Below are 25,437 nucleotides of genomic sequence, written 5' to 3'. Positions count from 1 at the left end.
TGAAATTGGAGGACCAGTTACAGGCCAGCAATGTCACTGGTGGCTGGAGGGGCCTGAAAACCATCTCAGGCCATGACACCCCAAAGACAGTAATCGAGAAGGACAAGGACTGGGCAGATGGACTGAACCATTTTTTCAACCGTTTCGACCAGTCGTCTGTCCCTTCCCCCAACCACAAACTGCAACCTCTCTCACTAAGGACTTCTTCTCCTCCCCCTCCTCTTTCGACCAGCTCTCATCAACCCAGTATGTCACCTGGTTCCCGCCTGTCCGTCACAACAGAGCAGGTAAGGAACCAACTGAGGAAGATGAATGTGAGGAAGGCAGCAGTTCCGGACAAGATCAGTTCCCGGCTCCTCAGGACCTGCTCTGACCAGCTGTGTAACATTGTCCAGCACATCTTCAACCTGAGCCTGAAGCTGGGCAGAGCTCCACAGCTGTGGAAAACTTCGTGCCTGGTCCCAGTGCCCAAGACCCCCCACCCTAAGGAGCTGAACAGCTACAGACCGGTGGCGCTGACGTCTCACCTGATGAAGACGCTGGAGAGACTCATCCTCGCCCACCTTCGACCGCTGGTGAGCCCGTCACTGGACCCGCTGCAGTTTGCCTATCAGCCTGGCATCGGCGTGGAAGACGCCATTATCTACCTCCTCCACTCAGTGCTGTCACACTTGGAGAAGGCTGGGAGCACTGTGAGAATCATGTTCTTTGATTTCTCCAGTGCCTTCAACACCATCCAGCCCAATTTGCTGGGAGGCAAACTGCAGAATGCCGGAGTGGACAACCATCTCACAGCATGGATCATAGACTACCTCACAAATCGGCCGCAGTACGTGAGATTGCAGAGCTGTGAGTCAGACCGGCTTCTCTGCAGCACTGGAGCGCCGCAGGGGACTGTTCTGGCTCCATTCCTGTTCATCCTCTACACCTCAGACTTCAGACACGACACTCCAAACTGCCACCTTCAGAAGTTCTCCGATGACTCTGCGATTGTTGGCCTCATTACAGAAGGGGACGATCGGGAGTACAGGGGACTGACAAAGGACTTTGTGGACTGGTGCCAGCAAAATCTCCTCCAGATCAACCCGAGGAAAACTAAGGAGTTGGTTGTGGATTTCTGCAGGAAAAAGTCCTCACCAGCACCGATGAACATCCAGGGTATGGACATAGAGAGGGTGACCTCCTACAAGTACCTTGGTGTTCTTCTGAATGACAAACTGGACTGGACTACAAACACGGACACCCTGATTAGGAAAGGACAGAGCCGACTCTTCCTACTCAGGAAACTGAGGTCTTTTGGGGTTCAGGGGTCACTCCTTAAGACGTTCTATAACTCGGTGGTGGCCTCGGCCATCCATTATGGCATTGTCTGCTGGTCAGGCAGCATCTCAGCCCGGGACAGAAAGAGACTGGAGCGACTGGTCAGGAAGGCCAGTTCTGTCCTGGGTTGCTCCCTTGACACTCTGGAGGAGGTGGGCAACAGAAGGATGCTAACTAAGCTAAAAGCTATGATGGCCAGTCCCTCCCACGCCCTCCAGCCCGCCCTGACAGCACTTGGTAGCTCCTTCAGCCAGAGACTGTTACACCCGCGCTGCAAGAAGGAGAGATACCGACGCTCGTTCCTACCGACTGCTGTCAGGCTGATGAATAAAAAATAACAATCATAATAATAATAATAATTAAATGATGTGAAGGAAAATTGTAAATAGTACTGCGATTTATCCATTTGTGTTCATATTGTATTTAATTGAAAGATGTTTGTTGTTTTTTTTTCTCTTTCTCCTTTCTTCTTTCTACATACATTCTTGCTGCTGGAGGCTGTAAATTTCCCCAGTGTGGGACAAATAAAGGATATCTTATCTTATTTATTCCCTGAATTTTGTTCTGTGAAAAAAATCCACAAAAAGTTATTTGATTTTGTGTGGGTTTCTGGAAAACCCACATAATACATTTACGTTTAGATACTCTTGCAGTCACACCTTTTCTGTTACAAACTGACCTCGGCCTTCCATCAGAGAAGCGAAAAGTTATGTGGCCCTCACAGGAAAAAGTTTGGGGACCACTGGTTTCGTACAACAAGTATTTTACAGTATTCCCATTGTAAATGGTCCCAAAATATCCGATGATGATGATGGTTTGAAGAGTATATTGTTTTTAATGAAGAAACATGTCAGCGGTTGTTGTAATGAGTATTTACCTCACACTTTAGAGATAATAGGGCATGTATTAAAATCATGTGTTAAGTATTGTCAGGTAAGACAAACTAATGAGCTAAGAGGTATGGCAATACCTTTCAATACTAGAGGCATTTTACAAAGAAATTCTTGTGTGTTAAGTTTTGAATTTATTTTACAAAAGTCCTGGGTTAAATAGGAGGTTGTGAAATAGTATTATCAAGACCCACACTCGATTTCAGAAGGTGGCGTTAATGCACCAAACGCTGTTTGCAAATTGTCTAAAGACAGAAGAAAAAGAAAGAAGAAAAAGGATAAAGTGCTTAAAAGAATCAATTTTAAACTGTAAACTAACTTTTTGGCGTTTTAGGAGTTAAAACACTGGCAGCAGACACCCGTGTGCCCCCACTGCACTTAACAGTTCAATAGGTTAAGTTGGCAAATAAGTCTGTGAGGCTTTGTCAGGGTCTTTGGGCAGTCACCGCATAATGTGTTTGTGTGTGTATATATTGTATACACATTCACATACACACGCACGTACACACACACACAAATGTTTCACTTCACTTGCTTTCTGACATATCAACATTTGAAAGACTTTCAAGATTAACCTAAAAAGGTCCTTACTTGTAACAAAAAATGTCTTGGTTAAGTTGCAGCTGTCAAACGCAGCAATCTTCTCTTGCAGGCTGATGGCTAGAATACTGTAAAAGAGAGCTTATTAATAAAGTGCCTAACAAGTTCAAAACATTAATAAAATTGAAAGAGATTCAACATACTGCTCGTTACAGTGAAGATCATAAATCTGGGTCTTGAACTGAATTGATTTGACTAGTTCCCCTGTCCTGAGTGAATACAGGTCAGCACAACAGTAAGGAGGGCTGGTTCTGAAAACAAGGGGAAAAAAGCAATGGGTGTGACTCTGAAAATCAAATACAGTCAGTTACTACGGATTGTTGGAGGTTTGTTCTTGTGGTTACTGACAGTCGACATAAACTTTACACTGCGAGTCACAGGGACGGATTGAAAATTGGGAATTTTGTAAAAACTCACAAAAGGCCTGTCTCTTCCAAGACAACCTGGTCCAACATTTTTTTAAAGTAAATATGTTGTCATTGCTGTTGTTTTCCTTTTAAATAGATTTGAATTCCTATTTCACAGATATCTTCAAATAGTTTTGCGGACGTTTTTTTCTCTCTCACATACGGTGGCCTGTATTTTGTAGTATTGTACTCTGAAAGTACCTCTTGAAGTGTGGTTTGTTATCGCTTTGTTCACTAAACCTAATTATGAAAAATCCCTATTCCAACATTGAAAAAGCGTAACATATTGTCATCTTATTAAGGTGTTTTTCTGGTACAAAACGTAAATTGCTTCGGTTCATACAACAGGAGAATGAAGTTTGTTTTATTTGTTGTGTTGTTTTTTTTTTTCAAATGCTATATAAACATGGAGCCTATCAAAATAAGGTTTGGACTCTCATCTTTCAGCAGAAAAAAAGATGTTTATATCTTTTTCCATTCTTAAGCAATCGGCATTACAAAATGGCTAAGTTTCATGAAAATGGCGATTCCTGGGCAAAAAACAGAGAAAAGAGCTTTTTGTAAAAGCATTTCAAGCATTTCAAGCACGTGAGGCATCACTGCCACCTACTGGTCGCTTTTTTACATGATTTACAATGCAAACGGCTTATTCTCATTCACAGATTGCATCAGACCCTGCTCCTTTCTATGTCGCCAAAAATAATAATAATAATAATAATAATACTTAGACTTATAAGTACATCCTTGGTAGGCGGGGCCTAATTTTAAAGACGTACAAGTACGTCTTGTGGAATGAAAGATTTAATTGTAAATCAGAGCAAACTTAATGGAGTTATAATGCTTTGAAATACCCTACCAAGAGAAGTTCCAGAATGTAAATTGTGTGCTTTTTTATATATATAAGCGGCTGGATAGCTCCGTTGGTAAGGCATCGGTTTGGCATGCGGGAGACGGTGGTTCGAATCCCGCTTGGGGCAAAAATGAGCACATAACACCATCCAGTGTGGGTCCTTGGGCAAGATCCTTCACGCTAATACCTACCTCATACAATGATGAGAGACAATAAAACGAATGACGTCGCCCGGCCAAAACAGGGTCTGCGTCAGGTGCTGGGGAACCAGAGCACCTTGATGAAAAATGGGCTACTGGAACAAAGCGGAGATGTTGGAATGCTACTACTCAAGCAACCCTAGTCAGAGGGCTTACATGCAGAGAATGTGGGCTAAATGGTTACTTCGAAACCCACAGTCACGGTTGACCACAAAACAACTAGTAGCTCAGTGTTCCAACATCCACAAACGGCAGCTGCTGTCACAACTTGAGATTGATGAGGTACACCGCAGGTTCCTTGGTGAAGGGCCCCAGGCTGCCAGATCAGAGGAGGAGGTCATACAAGAGATTGGGTGGCAAGCCCCAATGAATGCAGATGATGAGATTGGGTGGCCAGCCACAATGAATGAAATGCTGAGCGAGGCAGCAGCTGACCTGAAAGCTAAGATCATGGCGAGAATGAAAGCTGCACAACCTAGAAACCGATTACAACGGCTATGTGAAGTACCATCTGAAAGTCTCATAGAAAGTGTGAATGCAGCACTGAGGGCGATCCCTACCGTAACGATCACAGAAACCAATGAGCTGATATACGGCTTCAGCATCAGTGATCCTGGAGACTCTGGGCTATAAGAGCAACCACGGAAGCCATGAGATATGTTACCCACAAAGACGGTTGGAGGCTGTCAGGCATCATTGTGGCTAAAATAAGTGGACACATGGGTCAATACATGAACGAAGCACAGAAGGGCATTGGTAGAGATACCAGAGGAGCCAAACATCAGCTCCTGGTTGACAGAACAGTCGCACAAGACCACAGGTCCCGACGTACCAACCTGTGCACAGCTTGGATTGATTACAAGAAAGCCTATGACTCAATGTCACATACATGGATCACTTGGAGTTGTATAAGTTGAACAGGACCCTAAGAGCCTTTGTTGGGAACTCGATGAGGATGTGGAAAACCACACTTGAAGCCAATGGCAAGCCACTTACCCAAGTGTCCATCAAATGTGGCATATACCAAGGTGATGCACTCTCCCCACTGCTGTTCTGCATAGGACTGAACCCCATAAGCCAAGTAATCACCAAGACAGGCTATGGATACCGCCTCAGAAATGGAGCTACAATCAGTCACCTCCTCTACATGGATGACATAAAGCTCTATGCTAAGAGCGAAAGGGACATAGACTCCCTGATCCACACAACCAGGATCTACAGTAGCGACATCGGGATGTCATTCGGGCTCGAGAAATGTAGTCGGATGGTGACTAAGAGAGGAAGGGTAGTCACTCCCTGAAGGAACAATAGCAGACATTGAGGACAGATACAAGTACCTCGGTAGACCACAAGCCAATGGCAACCTCGAACTGGCAACAAGGAAAACGGCTACGGCCAAATACCTCCAGTGAGTGAGGCAAGTCCTAAGAAGCCAGCTCAATGGCAAGAATAAGACCCGGGCAATAAACAGCTATGCCCTGCCAGTGATTAGATACCCTGCAGGAATAATAAGGTGGCCAAAGGAAGAGATCCAGACCACGGACGTTAAGACCCGAAAGCTCCTAACCATGCATGGAGGGTTCCATCCCAAATCCATCACCCTGAGACTGTACGCAAGCCGAAAGGAAGGAGGACGGGGACTAGTGAGTGTGAGAGCCACTGTCCAGGATGAAACATCCAAGCTCCATGAATACATCAAGGAGAAGGCTCCAACGGATGACATATTCAGAGAATGTCTCAGACAATGGGGAACAGAGGATGAGGCGCTGGAAGAGGGACCATCATGGGAGGACAAGCCCCTACACGGGATGTACCACCGGACCAGAATTGAAGTAGCCGATCTCAAGAAGTCATATCAGTGGCTAGAGAGGGCTGGCCTGAATGACAGCACAGAGGCACTCATCCTGGCTGCTCAGGAGCAGGCCTTGAGCACCAGAGCCATCGAGGCCCAGATATACCACACCAGACAAGACCCAAGGTGTAGGTTGTGCAAAGAGGCACCTGAGACGATCCAACACATAACTGCAGGGTGTAAGATGCTGGCAGGGAAAGCCTACATGGAACGCCATAACCAGGTGGCTGGCATAGTCGACCAAAACATCTGTGCGGAGTATGGACTGGAAACCCCAAGGTCAAAATGGGAAACACCTCCAAAGGTGGTGGAGAATGACAGAGCGAAGATCCTGTGGGACTTCCAGATCCAGACTGACAAGATGGTAATGGCGAACCAACCAGATGTCGTGATCATAGATAAAGGGCAGAGGAAAGCCGTTGTAGTGGATGTAGCGGTCCCAAGTGATGGAAACATCAGAAAGAAGGAACACGACAAACTCGAGAAATACCAAGGGCTCAGAGAGGAGATGGAGAGAGCCTGGAAGGTAAAGGTGACAGTCGTGCCTGTGGTGGTCGGAGCACTCGGGGCAGTGACCCCCAAACTAGATGAGTGGTTGCAACAGATCCCAGGAACAACATCGGACATCTCAGTCCAGAAATGTGCAGTGCTGGGAACAGCAAAGATACTGCGCAGAACCCTCAAGCTTCCTGGCCTCTGGTAGATGAAAATAAAATTATATTCTGTGATATTCTTTTCACAAAGGTAAATATCAATAAAAGTGTTATACATACTATAAATGCACTGTATTCATACATGTTAAGATATTCTCAGTAACACAGAATCGTATCAACCAATCGTATCAACCTGTTATGGGTCGCAATTTCTGACAAGAATCCAAGAAACAAATAGCCGCCATATTTTTGTGTGGGGTGGCTGTATAAGAATCAAGTTAAAATAAGCTTTAGAAATGGAAGAAAATAGGCATACAACATATGATGTACTGTTTTACTCACCCTGAGGATCCTGTGCTCTTGCAAACTCCGAGCAAAGGTCTCTTGTCAGAAAAAACGTCCACCTTCAGAGGACCTGAAAGAGAAGATGCATTAGAATTTGTTTGCCAAACAAATACATGTCATCAGAAAATCATATGCATGTCAAGGCAGGGGGTGTTCAGTTATATGGTCCCAACATAAACTGTTTTGAGGTTACAGACATCATGCAATGGATAATATTGTCAGCCCCTTAAAATAGGGAGATCAAGAGAGGAAATCACAAAATAAATTATATGGGGGGGGGGGGGGGTTGTGAACAAACAACAAAGGAACAAACAACTCCGAGACAGTCCAGTCTCCTACAAAAGGAAAGATGTTACTAGCCAAGTCTTGTGTCGTTATGAATCAACACATTACGGAAGTCCGACAGAGCACGACAGCAATGCATTGTCACCATATGTACTCTTCGCAAGCGTTTGCTCTGGAGTAAATTTAACCCAGTTGCGTTCACACGTGCAAATTTACACCGGTGCTGCTTCGCAAACGAGCATTTGCTCCGGAGCAAATATTTGACCCACCTCAAATTTGGTCCGGTATAAGCTCTTTTCCGGGGCTCCGCCAGAGCTAATTTGCACGTGTGAACGCTCTACTGGGGCAGCCCCGGCCCAGCACCGGACCAAATCTTGCCGTGTGAACAGCCCTAATGATGAACCAAGTCAAATTTGGACAACGTTTATTTTTTTTGCATTAAGATCTCAGGATAGTAGCCACCTCTGCTAAAATCGGCTCCATCCTTAGTTGAACAGATAATTCAATTCTAGGCCTGAAAATAAATGAGTATTACAAAAAACGACATACGCAATAATCTTAAGGTAAAAAGATCTTACAATGAAACACCCACTGTCACCACTATAAACATTGTTTTTCATTTGATTGTTATGAGAGGAGTGTTTTTCATTGAATTATTAATGTGATTCCCTCTACTGTGTTAGCAAAGGACACCCTCCTTTGCTAACACAGTAGAGGGAATCACGTATGTAGAAGGGTTTTTTTGTAACTCTGACATGAACACACTGCAGTTGTCATTATATCTCTCACTGGACAGTCATCCCTCGTTTATCGTGGGGGTTACGTTCCAAAAAGATGTGATAAGTGAAATCCGTGAAGTAGTGAACTTTATTTTTTTACAGTTATTATACAATACTTAACTATATAGACAATGAAATCAAATACCAAAATCTGTTTTCAGGCCCAATTACAACAAAAACAAACGTTTACAACAAATAACTATAATAGTTTTTGGAAACACTGTACTGTCGACACGCGACGCCGCCGGCACGTTCTGATTTAAAGAAAAAAAAACTGTGAATCAGCGAAGCCGTGGAAAGTGAACCGCGTGAGCGCGAGGGATCACTGCATATACTGCATGTTCTTTGCATAGATTAAAAAAAAAATTATTTCATTTTGTTTCAGAAATTGAAATAATAATAATAAATATAGAGATGTGACTTGTGACGTGGTGATTACAATAAATAAATTACAAATAAATTATTGCATTGCATTAACAAAATTAGTTTTTTTCTAATCCAAGTTTGCTTTCCAAACAATGCCGAACTTTTGTGCTAAATCCTCACATTATTTTTGCAAAGTTAAAAAAATATTTAAGTCTGAGTGAATTAATTGATTTAGTCATAGATTAAAATCTATTTAAATTAGAAATGCTTCCGTTTCAGGACAAATCGTGTTTTTGAGCAAAATCTTAAATTAATATTAATTATAAAGCCTATAAATGTCTTTATCAAGTCTGTTGTCATATTTTACGTTTCATAATGCGCCACACATTTTCAACGAGAGACAGGCCGGTCTGGCCTGCAGTCAGGCCATTCTAGTCCTGCACTCTTTTACTACAAAGCCATGCTGTTGTCACATGTGTAGAATGTGGTTTGGCGTTGTCTTGTTGAAATCAGCACGGGCGTCCATGTAAAATATGTTGCTTCGATGGCATTATATCTTTCTTTATTTCTATATTTCTTTATCTATTTCTTTCAAACCTGTATGTACACTTCAACTTCAATGGTGCCTTCACAGATTTCTGAGTTACCTACAGGTATGCTATTGGCACTAACACAGCCCCATATGCTGGCTTTTGAACTTTGCATCTACAACAGTCCGGATAGTCTTCTGCATCTTTGGCCTGAATGACCCAACGTCCACAATTTCCAAAAACAATTTCAAATGCGACTCACAGAAAAGTTTTCCACTTTGTATCAGTCCATCTTCGATGGGCTCTGGCCCAGAGAAGACGGCGGCGTTTCTGGGTATTGTTGATAAATGGCTTTTGCTTTGCATAGTAAGAGTTTTAAGCTGCAGTTAGCGATGTAGTTGAACTGAGAGATAGCTAGCACAGGGGATAAAACTCTGATTGTGATGCTGCCACCATTGTGGTTTGAATGGACTGTAGCCTCCTTCCGAAGAGGAGAGGGCCAAACAGGCTTTGTCCAGAGTGATTAGCGTTAGCTCTTGCACAACCTGTCCTGGAATCTGGGAATGCGGGAGGAAACCAGAGTACCCGCAGAAAACCCACACAGGCACTGCTGTCTATATGTATAAACATATGTACTAGATAGATAGATAGATAGATAGATAGATAGATAGATAGATAGATAGATAGATAGATAGATAGATAGATAGATAGATAGATAGATAGATAGATAGATAGATAGATAGATAGATAGATAGATAGATAGATAGATAGATAGACAGACAGACAGACAGACAGACAGACAGACAGACAGACAGACAGACAGACAGACAGACAGACAGACAGACAGACAGACAGACAGACAGACAGACAGACAGAATTTCGATGTTGGTATTTTAGTGTTTCAGGTTGCAGCAACAACGCTGACCGCTGCGTTGAATCACGCCAAAAAACCATCAGCTGAAAACTTATAAGTGACATTACTCAATAACAAAAATCAATCAAGATTGATCTGTCAGGGTTTTATAATTTAAGCGAGTTGGTGATCGTATCAAATGGTTGAACTTGACAGTGAAGTTGGCAGAGTCAAAAAGGGATTTAAAATCATACAATCCTGGTTTGAGTCCAGCCCAGTTCAGCTCTTTACATTCATCATAAGGGGTCTGTGGATTCTGTGAGCCGCGCTTTGTCTTGTCCCTCACGTAGGACTTCTTTGACATGGATGAACATGCCAGGGTCATTAAGCCCCTGACAACCTATCTCCCAGGATCATTGGGACACAAGAATCACTCCACCACCGTAAGGTGACGTTTGTATTAGCATTGCCATCATGACCATCACCATTGTTATGATAATAATTATCCCTCCATCCATCCACCTCTGATCCGCTGATCTTCACAAGGGGGGAGTCCATCCCAACTCTCTTTGTGCAGTTGGCGGGGACACCCTGAACAAGTTGCTAGGCAATTGCAGGGCACACATGAATGAATAACCACTTGCTCTCACAATCACACCTAGGGACATTTAAGACAAGTGTTCCATTCACCTGCCATGCATGTTTTTGGAATGTGGGAGGAAACTGGAGTACCTGGAGAAAACCCACACAAGCATGGGGAGAACATGCTAACTCCACACAGAAAGTCCGGAGCCGGAATTGAACCCTACAATTCTGCACTGTGATGAGGACATGCTAACCAGTCGAACACCGCGGTGTCTATTATTTATTAATTTATTTATTTTAAATGTGCTTCAAAGTCAGATGGGTCATTCTTCAGAAAATGATTATAAGAAAGATACTCACTGATATGTGGAGCTGGTAAAATGCGAGCAGTTTTCACTGGGCCATGACGCACTGAGAACAGCTCTTGGGCCTCCCCTGCCATCTGAAAGACAACATCAGTGTTAACACCAAACTAGTGTGTGTCTTTATATATTGGGATGCATTTATTTTCATGATGATAACTATTTTTTCTCTGGCTCTCAGCGAAGGTGGATGCTTTTTGCTCTGCTCACCCCCTTTACTTCTAGCTCAGTGACATTGGCGACAGATAACATTTTACAGACTGGGATGAAAGGTACCGTATTTTCACGACTATAAGGCGCCATTAAAAGTCTTAAATTTTCTCCAAAATGGACAGGACGCCTTATGGTGCGGAGCGTCCTTTATATGCGCTGAGTTCCAAAATCTGACTGACAGCCGACACGCTGTTTATATAGAGAAAAGGCGGAAGTGACTGTGGCCAGGCATGCGGGAAAGAAGTCGGCCAATCAGGGAAGGGCGGGCGTGTATATATACATATATGGAGAGGGAGAGAGAGAGAGAGAGGGAGAGAGAGGACAGGCAAGCTAGTCCGCCAATGGTGAAGGGTGGGCGTGTAAGTGGACGCCTCAAGCCAGTACCAACACTTGTATAGAGTGTGGCAATGTGCATTGTTGCAAAACAACTCCGGTTTTGGTTTCTAAGAACCCCTGAAAATTAATTCGACAAAAAGACACGCCTACGAAGCTCAGTTCAAACTTAAAGCCACCGGTTATGCTTTTGGCATGCGTGCCCATCTCACAGCAGCGGTGAAAAAACAAGTCAAGCAAATGAACTCTGAGCTTGCCGTTATTCCCGGAGGCTTGACTAAAGAACTCCAACCGCTGGACATTGGCATCAACCGGGCGTTCAAAGTAAAGTTGCAAACGGCATGGGAACAATGGATGATCGGTGGCAAACACAACTTTACAAAGAGTGAGAGGCAGCGCTTGGCGAGTTACGCCACAATACGCAACAACGAGAGGGAACACGGTGTTTTTGATGGATTACGGTACTTGCACAATTGTTCAATTCTTTCTACACACACACACGCGCTGCCACCATGTTTCGCTCTGTTCTTTACTTTCAAATGTGGGAAAGCTTCACACGAGAGAAATGTTGACTTTGCTGTTGCTACTCCTTCTTTCCGCTCGGCAATGCGTAGCAACTCACACTAGCATGTGATGCATTCAATGACAACTGAGATGTGCAGTCCTCTGCTTCTGATACAGAGGATGAGGACTTTGATGGATTTCTGGGTGATGATTGATCGAAAAACGTGAGAACATTGTACGATGGCTAAATAAAATACACCCGAACTCAGTTCTGCTTTCGTTGCCTTTTTAAAAACGTGTTTTTATCTTATCTGTATGTCTTGGCATGCAACCGTATGCTTCAAGCTAACGTGTTAAGAGTGCGCGCATGCCCCGAGTGCTCCGACCACCACAGGCACGACTGTCACCTTTACCTTCCAGGCTCTCTCCAGCTCCTCTCTGAGCCCTTGGTATTTCTCGAGTTTCTCATGTTCCTTCTTCCTGATGTTTCCATCACTTGGGACCGCTACATCCACTACAACGGCTTTCCTCTGCCCTTTATCTATGATCACGATATCTGGTTGTGTCGCCATTACCATCTTGTCAGTCTGGATCTGGAAGTCCCACAGGATCTTCGCTTTGTCATTCTCCACCACCTTCGGAGGTGTTTCCCATTTTGACCTTGGGGTTTCCAGTCCATACTCCGCACAGATGTTTCGGTAGACTATGCCAGCCACCTGGTTATGGCGCTCCATGTAGGCTTTCCCTGCCAGCATCTTACACCCTGCAGTTATGTGTTGGATCGTCCCAGGTGCCTCTTTGCACAACCTACACCTTGGGTCTTGTCTGGTGTGGTATATCTGGGCCTCGATGGCTCTGGTGCTCAAGGCCTGCTCCTGAGCAGCCAGGATGAGTGCCTCTGTGCTGTCCTTCAGGCCAGCCCTCTCTAGCCACTGATAGGACTTCTTGAGATCAGCCACTTCAGTTATGGTCCGGTGGTACATCCCGTGTAGGGCCTTGTCCTCCCATGATGGTCCCTCTTCCAGCACCTCATCTTCTGTCCCCCATTGTCTGAGACATTCTCTGAGTACGTCATCCGTTGGAGCCTTCTCCTTGATGTATTCATGGAGCTTGGATGTTTCATCCTGGACAGTGGCTCTCACACTCACTAGTCCCCGGCCTCCTTCCTTTCGGCTTCCGTACAGTCTCAGGGTGCTGGATTTGGGATGGAACCCTCCATGCATGGTTAGGAGCTTTCGGGTCTTAACGTCCGTGGTCTGAATCTCTTCCTTTGGCCACCTTATTATTCCTGCAGGGTATCTGATCACTGGCAGGGCATAGCTGTTTATTGCCCGGGTCTTATTCTTGCCATTGAGCTGGCTTCTTAGGACTTGCCTCACTCGCTGGAGGTATTTGGCCGTCGCTGCTTTCCTTGTTGCCAGTTCGAGGTTGCCATTGGCTTGTGCTATACCAAGGTACTTGTAGCTGTCCTCAATGTCTGCAATTGTTCCTTCAGGGAGTGAGACCCCTTCAGTGCGGACTACATTTCCTCTCTTAGTCACCATCCGACTACATTTCTCAAGCCTTTGATGACATCCCGATGTCGCTGCTGTAGATCCTGGTTGTGTGGATCAGGGAATCTATGTCCCTTTCGCTCTTAGCATACAGCTTTATGTCATCCATGTAGAGGAGGTGACTGATTGTAGCTCCATTTCTGAGGCGGTATCCATAGCCTTTCTTGGTGATTACTTGGCTTAGGGGGTTCAGTCCAATGCAGAACAGCAGTGGGGAGAGTGCATCACCTTGGTATATGCCACATTTGATGGACACTTGGGTAAGTGGCTTGCCATTGGCTTCAAGTGTGGTTTTCCACATCCTCATCGAGTTCGCAACAAAGGCCCTTAGGGTCCTGTTCACCTTATACAACTCCAAGCATTCAGTGATCCATATATGTGGCATCGAGTCATAGGCTTTCTTGTAATCAATCCAAGCCGTGCACAGGTTGGTACGTCGGGACCTGCAGTCTTGTGTGACTGTTCTGTCAACCAGGAGCTGATGTTTGGCTCCTCTGGTATCTCTACCAATGCCCTTCTGTGCTTCGTTCATGTATTGATCCATGTGTCCACTTATCTTAGCCGCAATGATGCCTGACATGAGCTTCCCTGTTGTGGAGAGACAGGTTATTGGCCGATAGTTGGATGGGACTGAACCCTTCGAAGGATCCTTCATGATCAGGATCGTTCGCCCTTCGGTTAGCCATTCTGGGTGAGTCCCATCCCTCAGCAGCTGGTTCATTTGTACTGCTAGGCGCTCATGGAGTGCTGTGAGTTTCTTTAGCCAGGAGGTGTGGACCATGTCCGGGCCTGGTGCTGTCCAGTTCTTCATATCTGAGACTCTTTCCTGTATGTCTGCCACTGTTATGGTAACTGGGTTCTGTTCAGGGAGGTTGCTGTGCTCCTCTCTCAGGGTCACCAGTCATTGTGCACTGCTGTTATGTGCAACCTCCTTCTCCCATATGCCTTTCCAGTACCTTTCAGTTTCCAGTCTTGGTGGGTCAGCTCTGTGGTTAGGACCCTGCAACTGAGCGTACACTTTCGCAGGTTGTGTTGCGAACAGCCTGTTTATTCGTCTGTCCTCATTCTCTTTCGTGTACCGCTTTAGGCGACTGGACAAGGCTTGGAGCCTTTGTTTGGCAGTTTCGAGTGCTTCAGGTATGGTAATCTGGATGTACCTCTCGGGTATCGGCCTTTTCATCACACCTCTCCGGGCCTCCGTCAATTGACTCACATCTTTCCGGGCCGCCTTGATCTTAGCCTCCAACCGTCTTTTCCATGGTGGGTAACGTATCTCATGGCTTCCATGGTTGCTCTTATAGCCAAGAGTCTCCAGGATCACTGATGCTGAAGCGTATATCAGCTCATTGGTTTCTGTGATCGTTACGGTAGGGATCGCCCTCAGTGCTGCATTCACACTTTCTATGAGACCTTCAGATGGTACTTCACATAGCCGTTGTAATCGGTTTCTAGGTTGCCCAGCTTTCATTCTCGCCATGATCTTAGCTTTCAGGTCAGTTGCTGCCTCGCTCAACATTTCATTCATTGGGGCTGGCCACCCAATCTCATCATCTGCATTCATTGGGGCTTGCCTCCCAATCTCTTGTATGACCTCCTCCTCTGATCTGGCAGCCTGGCGCCCTTCACCATGGAACCTGCATTGTACCTCATCAATCTCAAGTTGTGACAGCAGTTGCCGTTTGTGGATGTTGGAGTGTGAGTTACTACTTGTTTCTTGGTCAATTTTGTTTCTAATGCCTACATCATACAATGATGAGAGACAATAAAACAAATGACATGCCGGCTCAGACGTCGCCCGGCCAAACAAGGTCTGCATCAGGTGCTGGGGAATCAGAGCACCTTGATGAAAAATGGGCGACTGGAACAAAGCGGAGATGGGCGAGATGCGATAACATGGCTCTGTTGGAATGCTACTACTCAAGCAACCCTAGTCCGAGGGGTTACATGCAGAGAATATGGGCTAAATGGTTACTTCGAAACCCACAGTAACGGTTGACCACGAAACAACTAGTAGCTCAGTGTTCCAACATTCACAAGCGGCAACTGCTGTCACAACTTGAGATTGATGAGGTACAACGCAGGTTCCATGGTGAAGGGCCCCAGTCTGCCAGATCAGAGGAGGAGGTCATACAAGAGATTGGGAGGCAAGCCCCAATGAATGCAGATGATGAGATTGGATGGCCAGCCCATCCATCCATCCATCCATCCATCCATCCATCATCTACCGCTTATCCGGGGCCGGGTCGCGGGGGCAACAGCTTTAGCAGGGAAGCCCAGACTTCCCTCTCCCTAGCTACTTCTTCCAACTCTCCCCGGGGGATCCCGAGTCGTTCCCAGGCAAGCTGGGTGACATAGTCTCTCCAGCGTGTCCTGGGTCTTCCTCGGGGTCTCCTCCCGGTGGGACATGACCGGAACACCTCACCGGGGAGGCGCTCAGGAGGCATCCGAATCAGATGCCCAAGCCACCTCATCTGGCTCCTCTTGATGTGGAGCAGAAGCGGCTCGACTCTGAGCCCCTCCCGGATGACTGAGCTTCTCACCTTATCTCTAAGGGAGAGCCCGGACACCCTGCGGAGAAAACTCATTTCAGCCGATTGTATCCGGGATCTCGTTCTTTCGGTCACGACCCATAGCTCGTGACCATAGGTGAGGGTTGGAACGTAGATCGACCGGTAAATTGAGAGCTTCGCCTTTTGGCTCAGCTCCTTCTTCACCACGACAGACCAATACAACGTCCGCATCACAGCAGACGCTGCACCGATCCGCCTGTCGATCTCCCGCTCCCTCCTACCCCCACTCGTGAACAAGACCCCAAGATACTTGAACTCCTCCACTTGGGGTAAGATCTCCTCCCCGACCCGGAGGGGGCACTCCACCCTTTTCCGACTGAGGACCATGGTTTCAGATTTGGAGGTGCTGATTTTCATCCCAACCGCTTCACACTCGGCTGCGAAACGCTCCAGTGAGAGTTGGAGAGCCCCGTTTGAAGGAGCCAACAGCACCACATCATCTGCAAAAAGCAGGGATGCAATACTGAGGCCCCCAAAACGGACCCCCTCAACGCTTCGGCTGCGCCTAGAAATTCTGTCCATAAAGGTTATGAACAGAATCGGCGACAAAGGGCAGCCTTGGCGGAGTCCTACCTCCACTGGAAACGATTCCGACTTACTGCCGGCAATGCGAACCAAACTCTGACATCGGTGGTATAGTGACCGAACAGCCCGTATCAGGGGGTTCGGTACCCCATACCCACGAAGCACCCCCCACAGAACTCCCCGAGGGACACGGTCAAACGCCTTCTCCAAGTCCACAAAACACATGTAGACTGGTTGGGCGAATTCCCACATACCCTCAAGGACCCTGCTAAGGGTGTAGAGCTGGTCCACTGTTCCACGGCCGGGACGAAAACCACACTGCTCCTCCTCATCTGAGGCTCGACTTCCTGACGGACCCTCCTCTCCAGCATCCCTGAATAGACCTTACCAGGGAGGCTGAGGAGTGTGATCCCTCTGTAGTTGGAACACACCCTCCGGTCCCCCTTTTTAAAAAGAGGGACTACCACCCCGGTCTGCCAATCCAGAGGCACTCTCCCTGTTGTCCACGCGATGTTGCAGAGGCGTGTCAACCAGGACAGCCCCACAACATCCAGAGCCTTGAGGAACTCCGGGCGGATCTCATCCACCCCTGTGGCCTTGCCACCGAGGAGCTTTTTAACCACATCGGTGACTTCAACCACAGAGATAGGAGAGCCCACCTCAGAGTCCCAAGGCTCTGCTTCCTCCAAGGAAAACGTGTTGGTGGAGTTGAGGAGGTCTTCGAAGTACTCTGCCCACCGGTTCACAACGTCCCGAGTCGAAGTCAGCAGCGCCCCATCCCCACTGTACACAGTGTTAGTGGTGCACTGCTTCCCCCTCCTGAGACGTCGGATGGTGGACCAGAATTTCCTCGAAGCCGTCCGGAAGTCGGCTTCCATGGCCTCACCGAACTCTTCCCATGCTCGGGTTTTTGCCTCGGCGACCACCGAAGCCGCGGCCCGCTTGGCCAATCAATACCCGTCAGCTGCCTCTGGGGTCCCACAGGCCATAAAGGCTCGATAGGACTCCTTCTTCAGCTTGACGGCATCCCTTACTGCTGGTGTCCACCAGCGAGTACGGGGGTTGCCGCCACGACAGGCACCAACCACCTTACGGCCACAACTCAGATTGGCCGCCTCAACAATAGAGGCACGGAACATGGTCCACTCGGGCTCAATGTCCCCCGCCTCCCCCGGAACATGGGAAAAGCTCTGTCGGAGGTGGGAGTTGAAACTCCTTCTGACAGGGGATTCCGCCAGACGCTCCCAACAAACCCTCACAATACGTTTGGGTCTGCCAGGACGGACCGGCATCTTCCCCCACCATCGGAGCCTACTCACCACCAGGTGGTGATCAGTTGACAGCTCCGCCCCTCTCTTCACCCGAGTGTCCAGAACATGCGGCCGCAAATCCGATGATACAACTACAAAGTCGATCATCGAAATGCGGCCTAGGGTGTCCTGGTGCCAAGTGCACATATGGACACTCTTATGTTTGAACAAGGTGTTCGTTATGGACAATCCGTGACGAGCACAGAAGTCCAATAACAAAACACCACTCGGGTTCTGACCGGGGGGGCCGTTCCTCCCAGTCACGCCCCTCCAGGTCTCACTGTCATTGCCCACGTGAGCATTGAAGTCCCCCAGCAGAACAAGGGAGTCCCCAGCAGGAGTACTCTCCAGCACACCCTCCAGGGACTCCAAAAAGGGTGGGTATGTTGAGCTGCTGTTTGGTGCATATGCACAAACAACAGTCAGGACCCGTCCACCCACCCGAAGGCGGAGGGAGGCAACCCTCTCGTCTACCGGTGTGAACCCCAATGTACAGGCACTGAGCCGGGGGGCAATGAGTATGCCCACACCTGCTCTGCGCCTCTCACCGTGAGCAACTCCAGAGTGGAAGAGAGTCCAACCCCTCTCGAGAGAACTGGTACCAGAACCCAGGCTGTGTGTGGAGGCAAGTCCGACTATATCCAGTCGGAAATTCTCTGCCTCACACATCAGCTCGGGCTCCTTCCCTGCCAGAGAGGTGACATTCCATGTCCCAAGAGCTAGCTTCTGCAGCCGAGGATCGGACCGCCAGGGTCCCCGCCTTTGGCTCCCGCCCAGCTCACATTGCACCCGACCCCTTTGGCCCCTCTCATGGGTGGTGAGCCCATGGGAAGGGGGACCCACGTTGCCTCTTCGGGCTGTGCCCGGCCGGGCCCCATGGGTGTAGGCCCGGCCACCAGGCGCTTGCCAACGAGCCCCACCTCCAGGCCTGGCTCCAGAGGGGGGCCCCGGTGACCCGTGTCCGGGCAAGGGAAACCGAGATCCATTTATCGTAATCATCATTGGGGTCTTTGAGCCGTGCTTTGTCTGGCCCCTCACCTAGAACCTGTTTGCCATGGGTGACCCTACCAGGGCGCATAAAGCCCCAGACAACTTAGCTTCTAGGATCATTGGGACACACAAACCCCTCCACCACGGTAAGGTGACGACTCACAGAGGGGATTTGATGGCCAGCCCCAATGAATGAAATGCTGAGCGAGCCAGCAATTGACCTGAAAGCTAAGATCATGGCGAGAATGAAAGCTGGGCAACCTAGAAACCGATTACAACGGCTATGTGAAGTACCATCTGAAAGTCTCATAGAAAGTGTGAATGCAGCACTGAGGGCGATCCCTATACGATCACTGAAACCAATGAGCTGATATACGCTTCAGCATCAGTGATCCTGGAGACTCTGGGCTATAAGAGCAACCATGGAAGCCATGAGATACGTTACCCACCATGGAAAAGACGGTTGGAGGCTAAGACCAAGGCGGCCCGGAAAGATGTGAGTCAATTGACGGAGGCCCGGAGAGGTGTGATGAAAAGGCCGATACCCGAGAGGTACATCAGATGACCATACCTGAAGCACTCGAAACTGCCAAACAAAGGCTCCAAGCCTTGTCCAGTCGCCTAAAGCGGTACACGAAAGAGAATGAGGACAGACGAATAAACAGGCTGTTCGCAACACAACCTGCGAAAGTGTACGCTCAGTTGCAGGGTCCTAACCACAGAGCTGACCCACCAAGACTGGAAACTGAAAGGTACTGGAAAGGCATATGGGAGAAGGAGGTTGCACATAACAGCAGTGCACAATGACTGGTGACCCTGAGAGAGGAGCACAGCAACCTCCCTGAACAGAACCAGTTACCATAACAGTGGCAGACATACAGGAAAGAGTCTCAGATATGAAGAACTGGACAGCACCAGGCCCGGACATGGTCCACACCTCCTGGCTAAAGAAACTCGCAGCACTCCATGAGCGCCTAGCAGTACAAATGAACCAGCTGCTGAGGGATGGGACTCACCCAGAATGGCTAACCGAAGGGCGAACGATCCTGATCATGAAGGATCCCTCGAAGGGTTCAGTCCCATCCAACTATCGGCCAATAACCTGTCTCTCCACAACATGGAAGCTCATGTCAGGCATCATTGTGGCTAAGATAAGTGGACACATGGATCAATACATGAACGAAGCGCAGAAGGGCATTGGTAGAGATACCAGAGGAGCCAAACATCAGCTCCTGGTTGACAGAACAGTCGCACAAGACTGCAGGTCCCGACGTACCAACCTGTGCACAGCTTGGATTGATTACAAGAAAGCCTATAACCACACTTGAAGCCAATGGCAAGCCACTTACCCAAGTGTCCATCAAATGTGGCATATACCAAGGTGATGCACTCTCCCCACTGCTGTTCTGCATAGGACTGAACCCCCTAAGCCAAGTAATCACCAAGACAGGCTATGGATACCGCCTCAGAAATGGAGCTAAAATCAGTCACCTCCTCTACATGGATGACATAAAGCTGTATGCTAAGAGCGAAAGGGACATAGTTTCCCTGATCCACACAACCAGGATCTACAGCAGCGACATCGGGATGTCATTTGGGCTTGAGAAATGTAGTCACATGGCAACCTCGAACTGGCAACAAGGAAAGCGGCTACGGCCAAATACCTCCAGCGAGTGAGGCAAGTCCTAAGAAGCCAGCTCAATGGCAAGAATAAGACCCGGGCAATAAACCGCTACGCCCTGCCAGTGATCAGATACCCTGCAGGAATAATAAGGTGGCCAAAGGAAGAGATTCAGACCACGGACATTAAGACCCGAAAGCTCCTAACCATGCATGGAGGGTTCCATCCCAAATCCAGCACCCTGAGACTGTACGCAAGCCGAAAGGAAGGAGGCCGGGGACTAGTGAGTGTGAGAGCCACTGTCCCAGGATGAAATATCCAAGCTTTCTGCCCGCCGTTTACACACCTGTCACCCATTAGGGAGTAATTGCTCAGTCTTTATTTGGACGCTCTGGCAGTCTACTCACTGCCGGAGAATTCCACGCCGTGCCAAAATTTCTCTCGCCCAATTCTTACTTGCATTTATTCATTGCCTCTTAGCCTTGTGGCTGTTATTACGCGTCGTTGTTCCTCTTGCGAGTGAAACTTATATTCATTGTTCTAATCTAACCCTCCTTGCCATCTTTTTCCGCAAGCGTTTTCAGTTGTCCTTTTATTTTATCCCTGGTTCCTATTTTGACCAGCGCTTTTTGTTATTCTCCCTGTCGGGTTATTTTGTGTTCGTTATTAAAGACTCCTTTTGTTATCTGACAAAATCTCTTTTTGTGTCTGCTATTTCGGGGATCCACTTCCTTATTTTGTTGTGCACGGAGCGATCATTCTATCGCTTCGGGCACAACGTGACAGAATTCTCCGGCCACCATGGATCCTGCAGACATTGATAAGATTTTGTCCTCTCTGTCCCGACAAGAGCAACAGATGAGTCAACAGCCAAGCCATCTCAGAACTCCGCGGCGCGGTTTCCATGCTGGCTCATCGGTTCGATGAGTTCGAACCCCGTTTAGTACGGGTGGAGGAACGGAGAACACCTCCCACCGGGGTTCGTTCGACCACCCCTGAGGCACCCGCATCATTCCTCACAATGATGAGGGAGCCGTCACTTCCACACCCCCCACGTTACGGGGGTGAGCACGGGCAGTGTGGGCACTTTCTCCACCAGTGCTCACTCATATTCGACCAGCAGCCGTCCGTCTACACTAATGACGCCGCAAAAGTGGCCTATGTTATGAGCTTATTGACAGGTCCAGCAGCGTCATGGGCGATGGCGACGAGTGAAGCGAAGCCGAGCCTAAGGTCTTCGTTCCACGACTTCGTAACGGCGTTTCGCCGGGTGTTCCACCATCCCGTGCGGGTCAGAGAGGCGGAGGGCCGGTTACTTGCACTTCACCAGGGGAGGCGATCGGTGGCGGACTACTCGATCGAGTTCCGGACTTTGGCCGCCCAGAGTGGCTACGATGATCGGGCGCTGTGTGGACTGTTTCGTCGCGGGTTAACCACCCAGCTCAAGGACGAACTAGCAACCCGCGACAACAGTGCCGACCTGGAAGGGTTATTCGAGCTCACCCTCCTGTTGGACAACCGCCTGAGAGAGAGAAACCGGGAGCGCGGAGGTGATCGGTTTCCGTTCCGGCATGCCACGTACCGCGAGGAACACCATGGGGCGCTTCGGGCAGCAGGGCCCGGAGACCTCGCTCGATCCCGGAACATGGCCACCGCAGAGGAACCGATGCAGCTGGGTGGAAAAGACGTTGGATCGAAGGGGAGAAGGCGCCGATTCAACGATCGGGCTGTGTCTGACAGCGTCCAACAAGGTCCTCACGCTGCTCCCAGCCGTCCGGAGTCTTCATTCTCTTCATTCCCTGAGTACTGTGAGTCACCACCCCGCGCAGAGCCTCCCGAGCCTCGGCGAGTCGACTCCCGGCCGGGGCACCCCAAGAGACTATAACTCGAAGGGGAGATATTTGGGGGGTCCCGGTCGCTGCGGGTTAGGGCCCTGATAGACTCGGGGGCTGATGATTGTTTGATGGACACTAACCTCGCATCTGAATTGGGTTGTTTTATCGAGGAATTGGTCGATAAGAAGCGGGTTTGTGATCTCGATGGGCGCCTCCTGGCGGTAGTAACGCAAAGAACGGAACCTCTAAAACTCCAACTATCCGGTAACCATGTTGAGCATCGACGGTTTTATTTAATGCGGTCTCGAAACGCTCCGGTTATTCTCGGTTTGCCCTGGCTCAAGACTCACAACCCCGTGATTTCCTGGGAGCGCCCGGCAATAGACAGTTGGAGCCGATACTGTTATAAACATTGTTTACGTTCGGCCGTAGGGGAGCACGAACGTGCCAGTGACGAACCCCCCGAAACTATCTGCCTTGACGGAGTGCCAGATTGCTATCATGACCTTCGTAAGGTTTTCAGCGAGGATCGCACACGCTCTTTGCCCCCGCACCGCCCCTACGATTGCGCCATAGACCTGCAGGCGGGCGCTCCGTTGCCAACCTCACGGCTGTATCAGGTGTCCCAACCCGAGCGCGAGGCGCTGACGGAATACATAAACAGCTCGCTCGCTGCAGGTCTAATTAGGCCATCGCGATCACCGTTAGGTGCGGGGTTTTTCGTTGTGGGAAAAAAGGACAAATCCCTGCGACCGTGTGTGGATTATCGAGGTCTGAATGACATCACGATAAAAAATAAGTATCCGCTGCCATTGTTGGACTCCGCCTTCGCCCCTTTACAAACAGCCACAATATTTTCGAAACTAGATTTACGCAGTGCTTATCATTTGGTCCGCATCCGGGAGGGGGACGAATGGAAGACGGCTTTTAAGACTCCACTTGGTCACTTTGAATATTTAGTCATGCCTTTCGGGCTGACAAACGCTCCCGCCGTATTCCAAAGTCTTATCAACGACGTGTTAAGGGACATGCTAAACATTTTTTGTTTCGTCTACCTTGATGACATTTTAATTTTCTCCCGGTCGCTACGTGAACACCAGCAACATGTCCGACTGGTGTTACAACGTCTATTAGAGAATCGGCTCTTTGTCAAGGCAGAGAAATGTGAATTCCATGTACCCGTCATCTCTTTCCTGGGGTTTATTTTTGAACAGGGCAAGTTAAGAGCGGACCCCAACAAGACGCAGGCAGTAACGAACTGGCCGATTCCAACTACCCGGAAGGAATTACAGCGCTTTTTGGGGTTTGGCAACTTCTATAGACGTTTCATTCGCGGTTACAGCCAGAAGGTGCTCCCGTTGACCCGATTGACGTCCGTTAAAGTCCCTTTCAGATGGGACCCGGCTGCGGACGCGGCATTTAAGACCCTGAAGGCGGCGTTTACCAGTCCCCCCATATTGCAACATCCTGACCCTGATTTCCCGTTCGTTGTAGAGGTGGACGCCTCGGATTCAGGGGTGGGGGCGGTGCTGTCCCAGCGTTCCCCGGTCGACCAGAAGCTGCACCCCTGCGCCATTTCTCTCGTCAACTCAGTGCTGCCGAATCGAACTACGACATTGGCAACCGTGAACTGCTGGCCGTAGTCGCCGCCTTACAGGAATGGCGACACTGGCTCGAGGGGGCGAAGGAGCCCTTCACCGTGTACACAGACCATAAGAACCTTGAATACCTCCAAACGACTGAATGCCCGTCAGGCCCGGTGGGCCCTGTTCCTCACCCGGTTCGACTTCATCCTCACCTACTCCCCAGGGTCCAAGAACACCAAGCCCGACGCCCTTTCCCGTCTCCACGACCCCGCAGAAAGGGACCGGACCCCCCAGTGCATCGTGGGGGCGTTGAGATGGGAGATTGAGCAGCGGATCCAAGCAGCTCTGGATGGGGTCCAAGTTCCGGCGGAATGTCCCACGGGGAAGCTGTTCGTGCCCCCACTGCTACGTTCGGAGGTGTTGCAGTGGGGGCACGGGTCCAAGGTGGCATGCCATCCTGGGGTGAACCGGACTGTGCAACTCATTACCCAGCGGTTCTGGTGGCCGGAGCTCCGGAAGGATGTGGTGGATTACATCAGTGCCTGCTCCTCCTGCGCTTGCGGCAAGTCCTCACGTCGGCCCCCGGCGGGGCTGCTCCAGCCGTTGCCCATCCCTCCTCGACCTTGGTCCCACATCGCCCTGGACTTCGTTACGGGCCTTCCTCCATCCCGTGGGCGGACCGTCGTCCTCACGATCGTGGACCGATTTTCCAAGGCCGCCCATTTTGTGCCTCTGTCCAGGTTGCCATCTGCGCTGGAGACCGCCGACCTCCTTGTCAAGCACGTCTTCCGTCTCCATGGCATCCCGATGGACATTGTCTCGGACCGGGGGCCCCAGTTCGTGTCCCGCGTCTGGAAGCGGTTCTGCCGGTCCCTCAGGGCCACGGCAAGTCTGTCCTCGGGATATCACCCCCAATCCAATGGTCAAGCTGAACGTGCCAACCAGGATCTGGGGGCGGCCCTCCGCTGTGTGTGTCTCCACCGTCCCTCCTCCTGGGCCGACCACTTACCTTGGGTGGAGTACGTGCACAACACCCTCGTCTCTTCAGCCACTGGTAGGTCCCCCTTCATGTCGGCCTACGGGTACCATCCGCCGCGGTTCCCGTCCCAGGAGGGACAAGTGGAGGTCCCTTCGGTGCAGCACCACCTCAAACGGGCCCATCGCGTGTGGAAGGAGGCCCGGGCTGCACAATCCCGCACGGCGACCCGGAACCGGCAGATCGCGGATCGTCGTCGGCGCCCGGCACCTACGTACGTGGTGGGACAAAAGGTGTGGCTGGCGACGAGGGACCTTCGCCTGGCCGGCACGTCTGCTAAGCTGGGGCCCCGATTCACCGGACCTTTCGAGGTCGAGTCCGTCAATAGCCCCGTCGCGGTCAAGCTCCGGCTACCGGCCTCCATGAGGGTTCACCCCGTTTTCCACGTCTCCCTGCTCAAACCAGTGACCTCCAGTCCCTTGGCTCCTTCTCCCACTCCGCCCCCACCTCGCGGGTCGTCGATGGTGACCCGGTGTACACGGTT

The 25,437-nt window shown here is 49.4% G+C and overlaps 2 protein-coding genes across 6 annotated transcripts in view; both read right to left on the bottom strand.

Moving 5' to 3' along the window:
- LOC127609199 (uncharacterized) overlaps window positions 1-13,659 on the bottom strand; it is a 99,957-nt gene extending 86,298 nt beyond the window's left edge. Inside the window, exon 1 of the mRNA XM_052079010.1 lies at window positions 11,794-13,659. Coding sequence (XP_051934970.1) covers window positions 12,281-13,471 — 1,191 coding nt within the window. The 5' untranslated portion in view covers window positions 13,472-13,659 and the 3' untranslated portion in view covers window positions 11,794-12,280. The remainder of the gene's footprint in view (window positions 1-11,793) is intronic.
- The window catches only part of bcas3 (BCAS3 microtubule associated cell migration factor), a 376,831-nt gene that overhangs the window by 308,133 nt on the left and 43,261 nt on the right, over window positions 1-25,437 (bottom strand). For all 5 annotated transcript variants that reach the window (XR_007964470.1, XM_052078874.1, XM_052078875.1 and 2 more), the window contains 4 exons: window positions 10,876-10,957; window positions 7,115-7,187; window positions 2,954-3,061; window positions 2,802-2,878 (listed from right to left, as the gene is read on the bottom strand). Coding sequence is in view for 4 of the 5 variants with exons in the window: in XM_052078874.1 (XP_051934834.1) it covers window positions 2,802-2,878; window positions 2,954-3,061; window positions 7,115-7,187; window positions 10,876-10,957 (340 nt within the window). In the remaining variant the exon portion in view is untranslated. The remainder of the gene's footprint in view (window positions 1-2,801; window positions 2,879-2,953; window positions 3,062-7,114; window positions 7,188-10,875; window positions 10,958-25,437) is intronic.

This window comes from Hippocampus zosterae, chromosome 10, assembly GCF_025434085.1.
Source record: "Hippocampus zosterae strain Florida chromosome 10, ASM2543408v3, whole genome shotgun sequence".
NCBI classification, from domain to species: Eukaryota; Metazoa; Chordata; class Actinopteri; order Syngnathiformes; family Syngnathidae; genus Hippocampus; species Hippocampus zosterae.
This window is presented reverse-complemented; position numbering and strand designations above follow the sequence as displayed.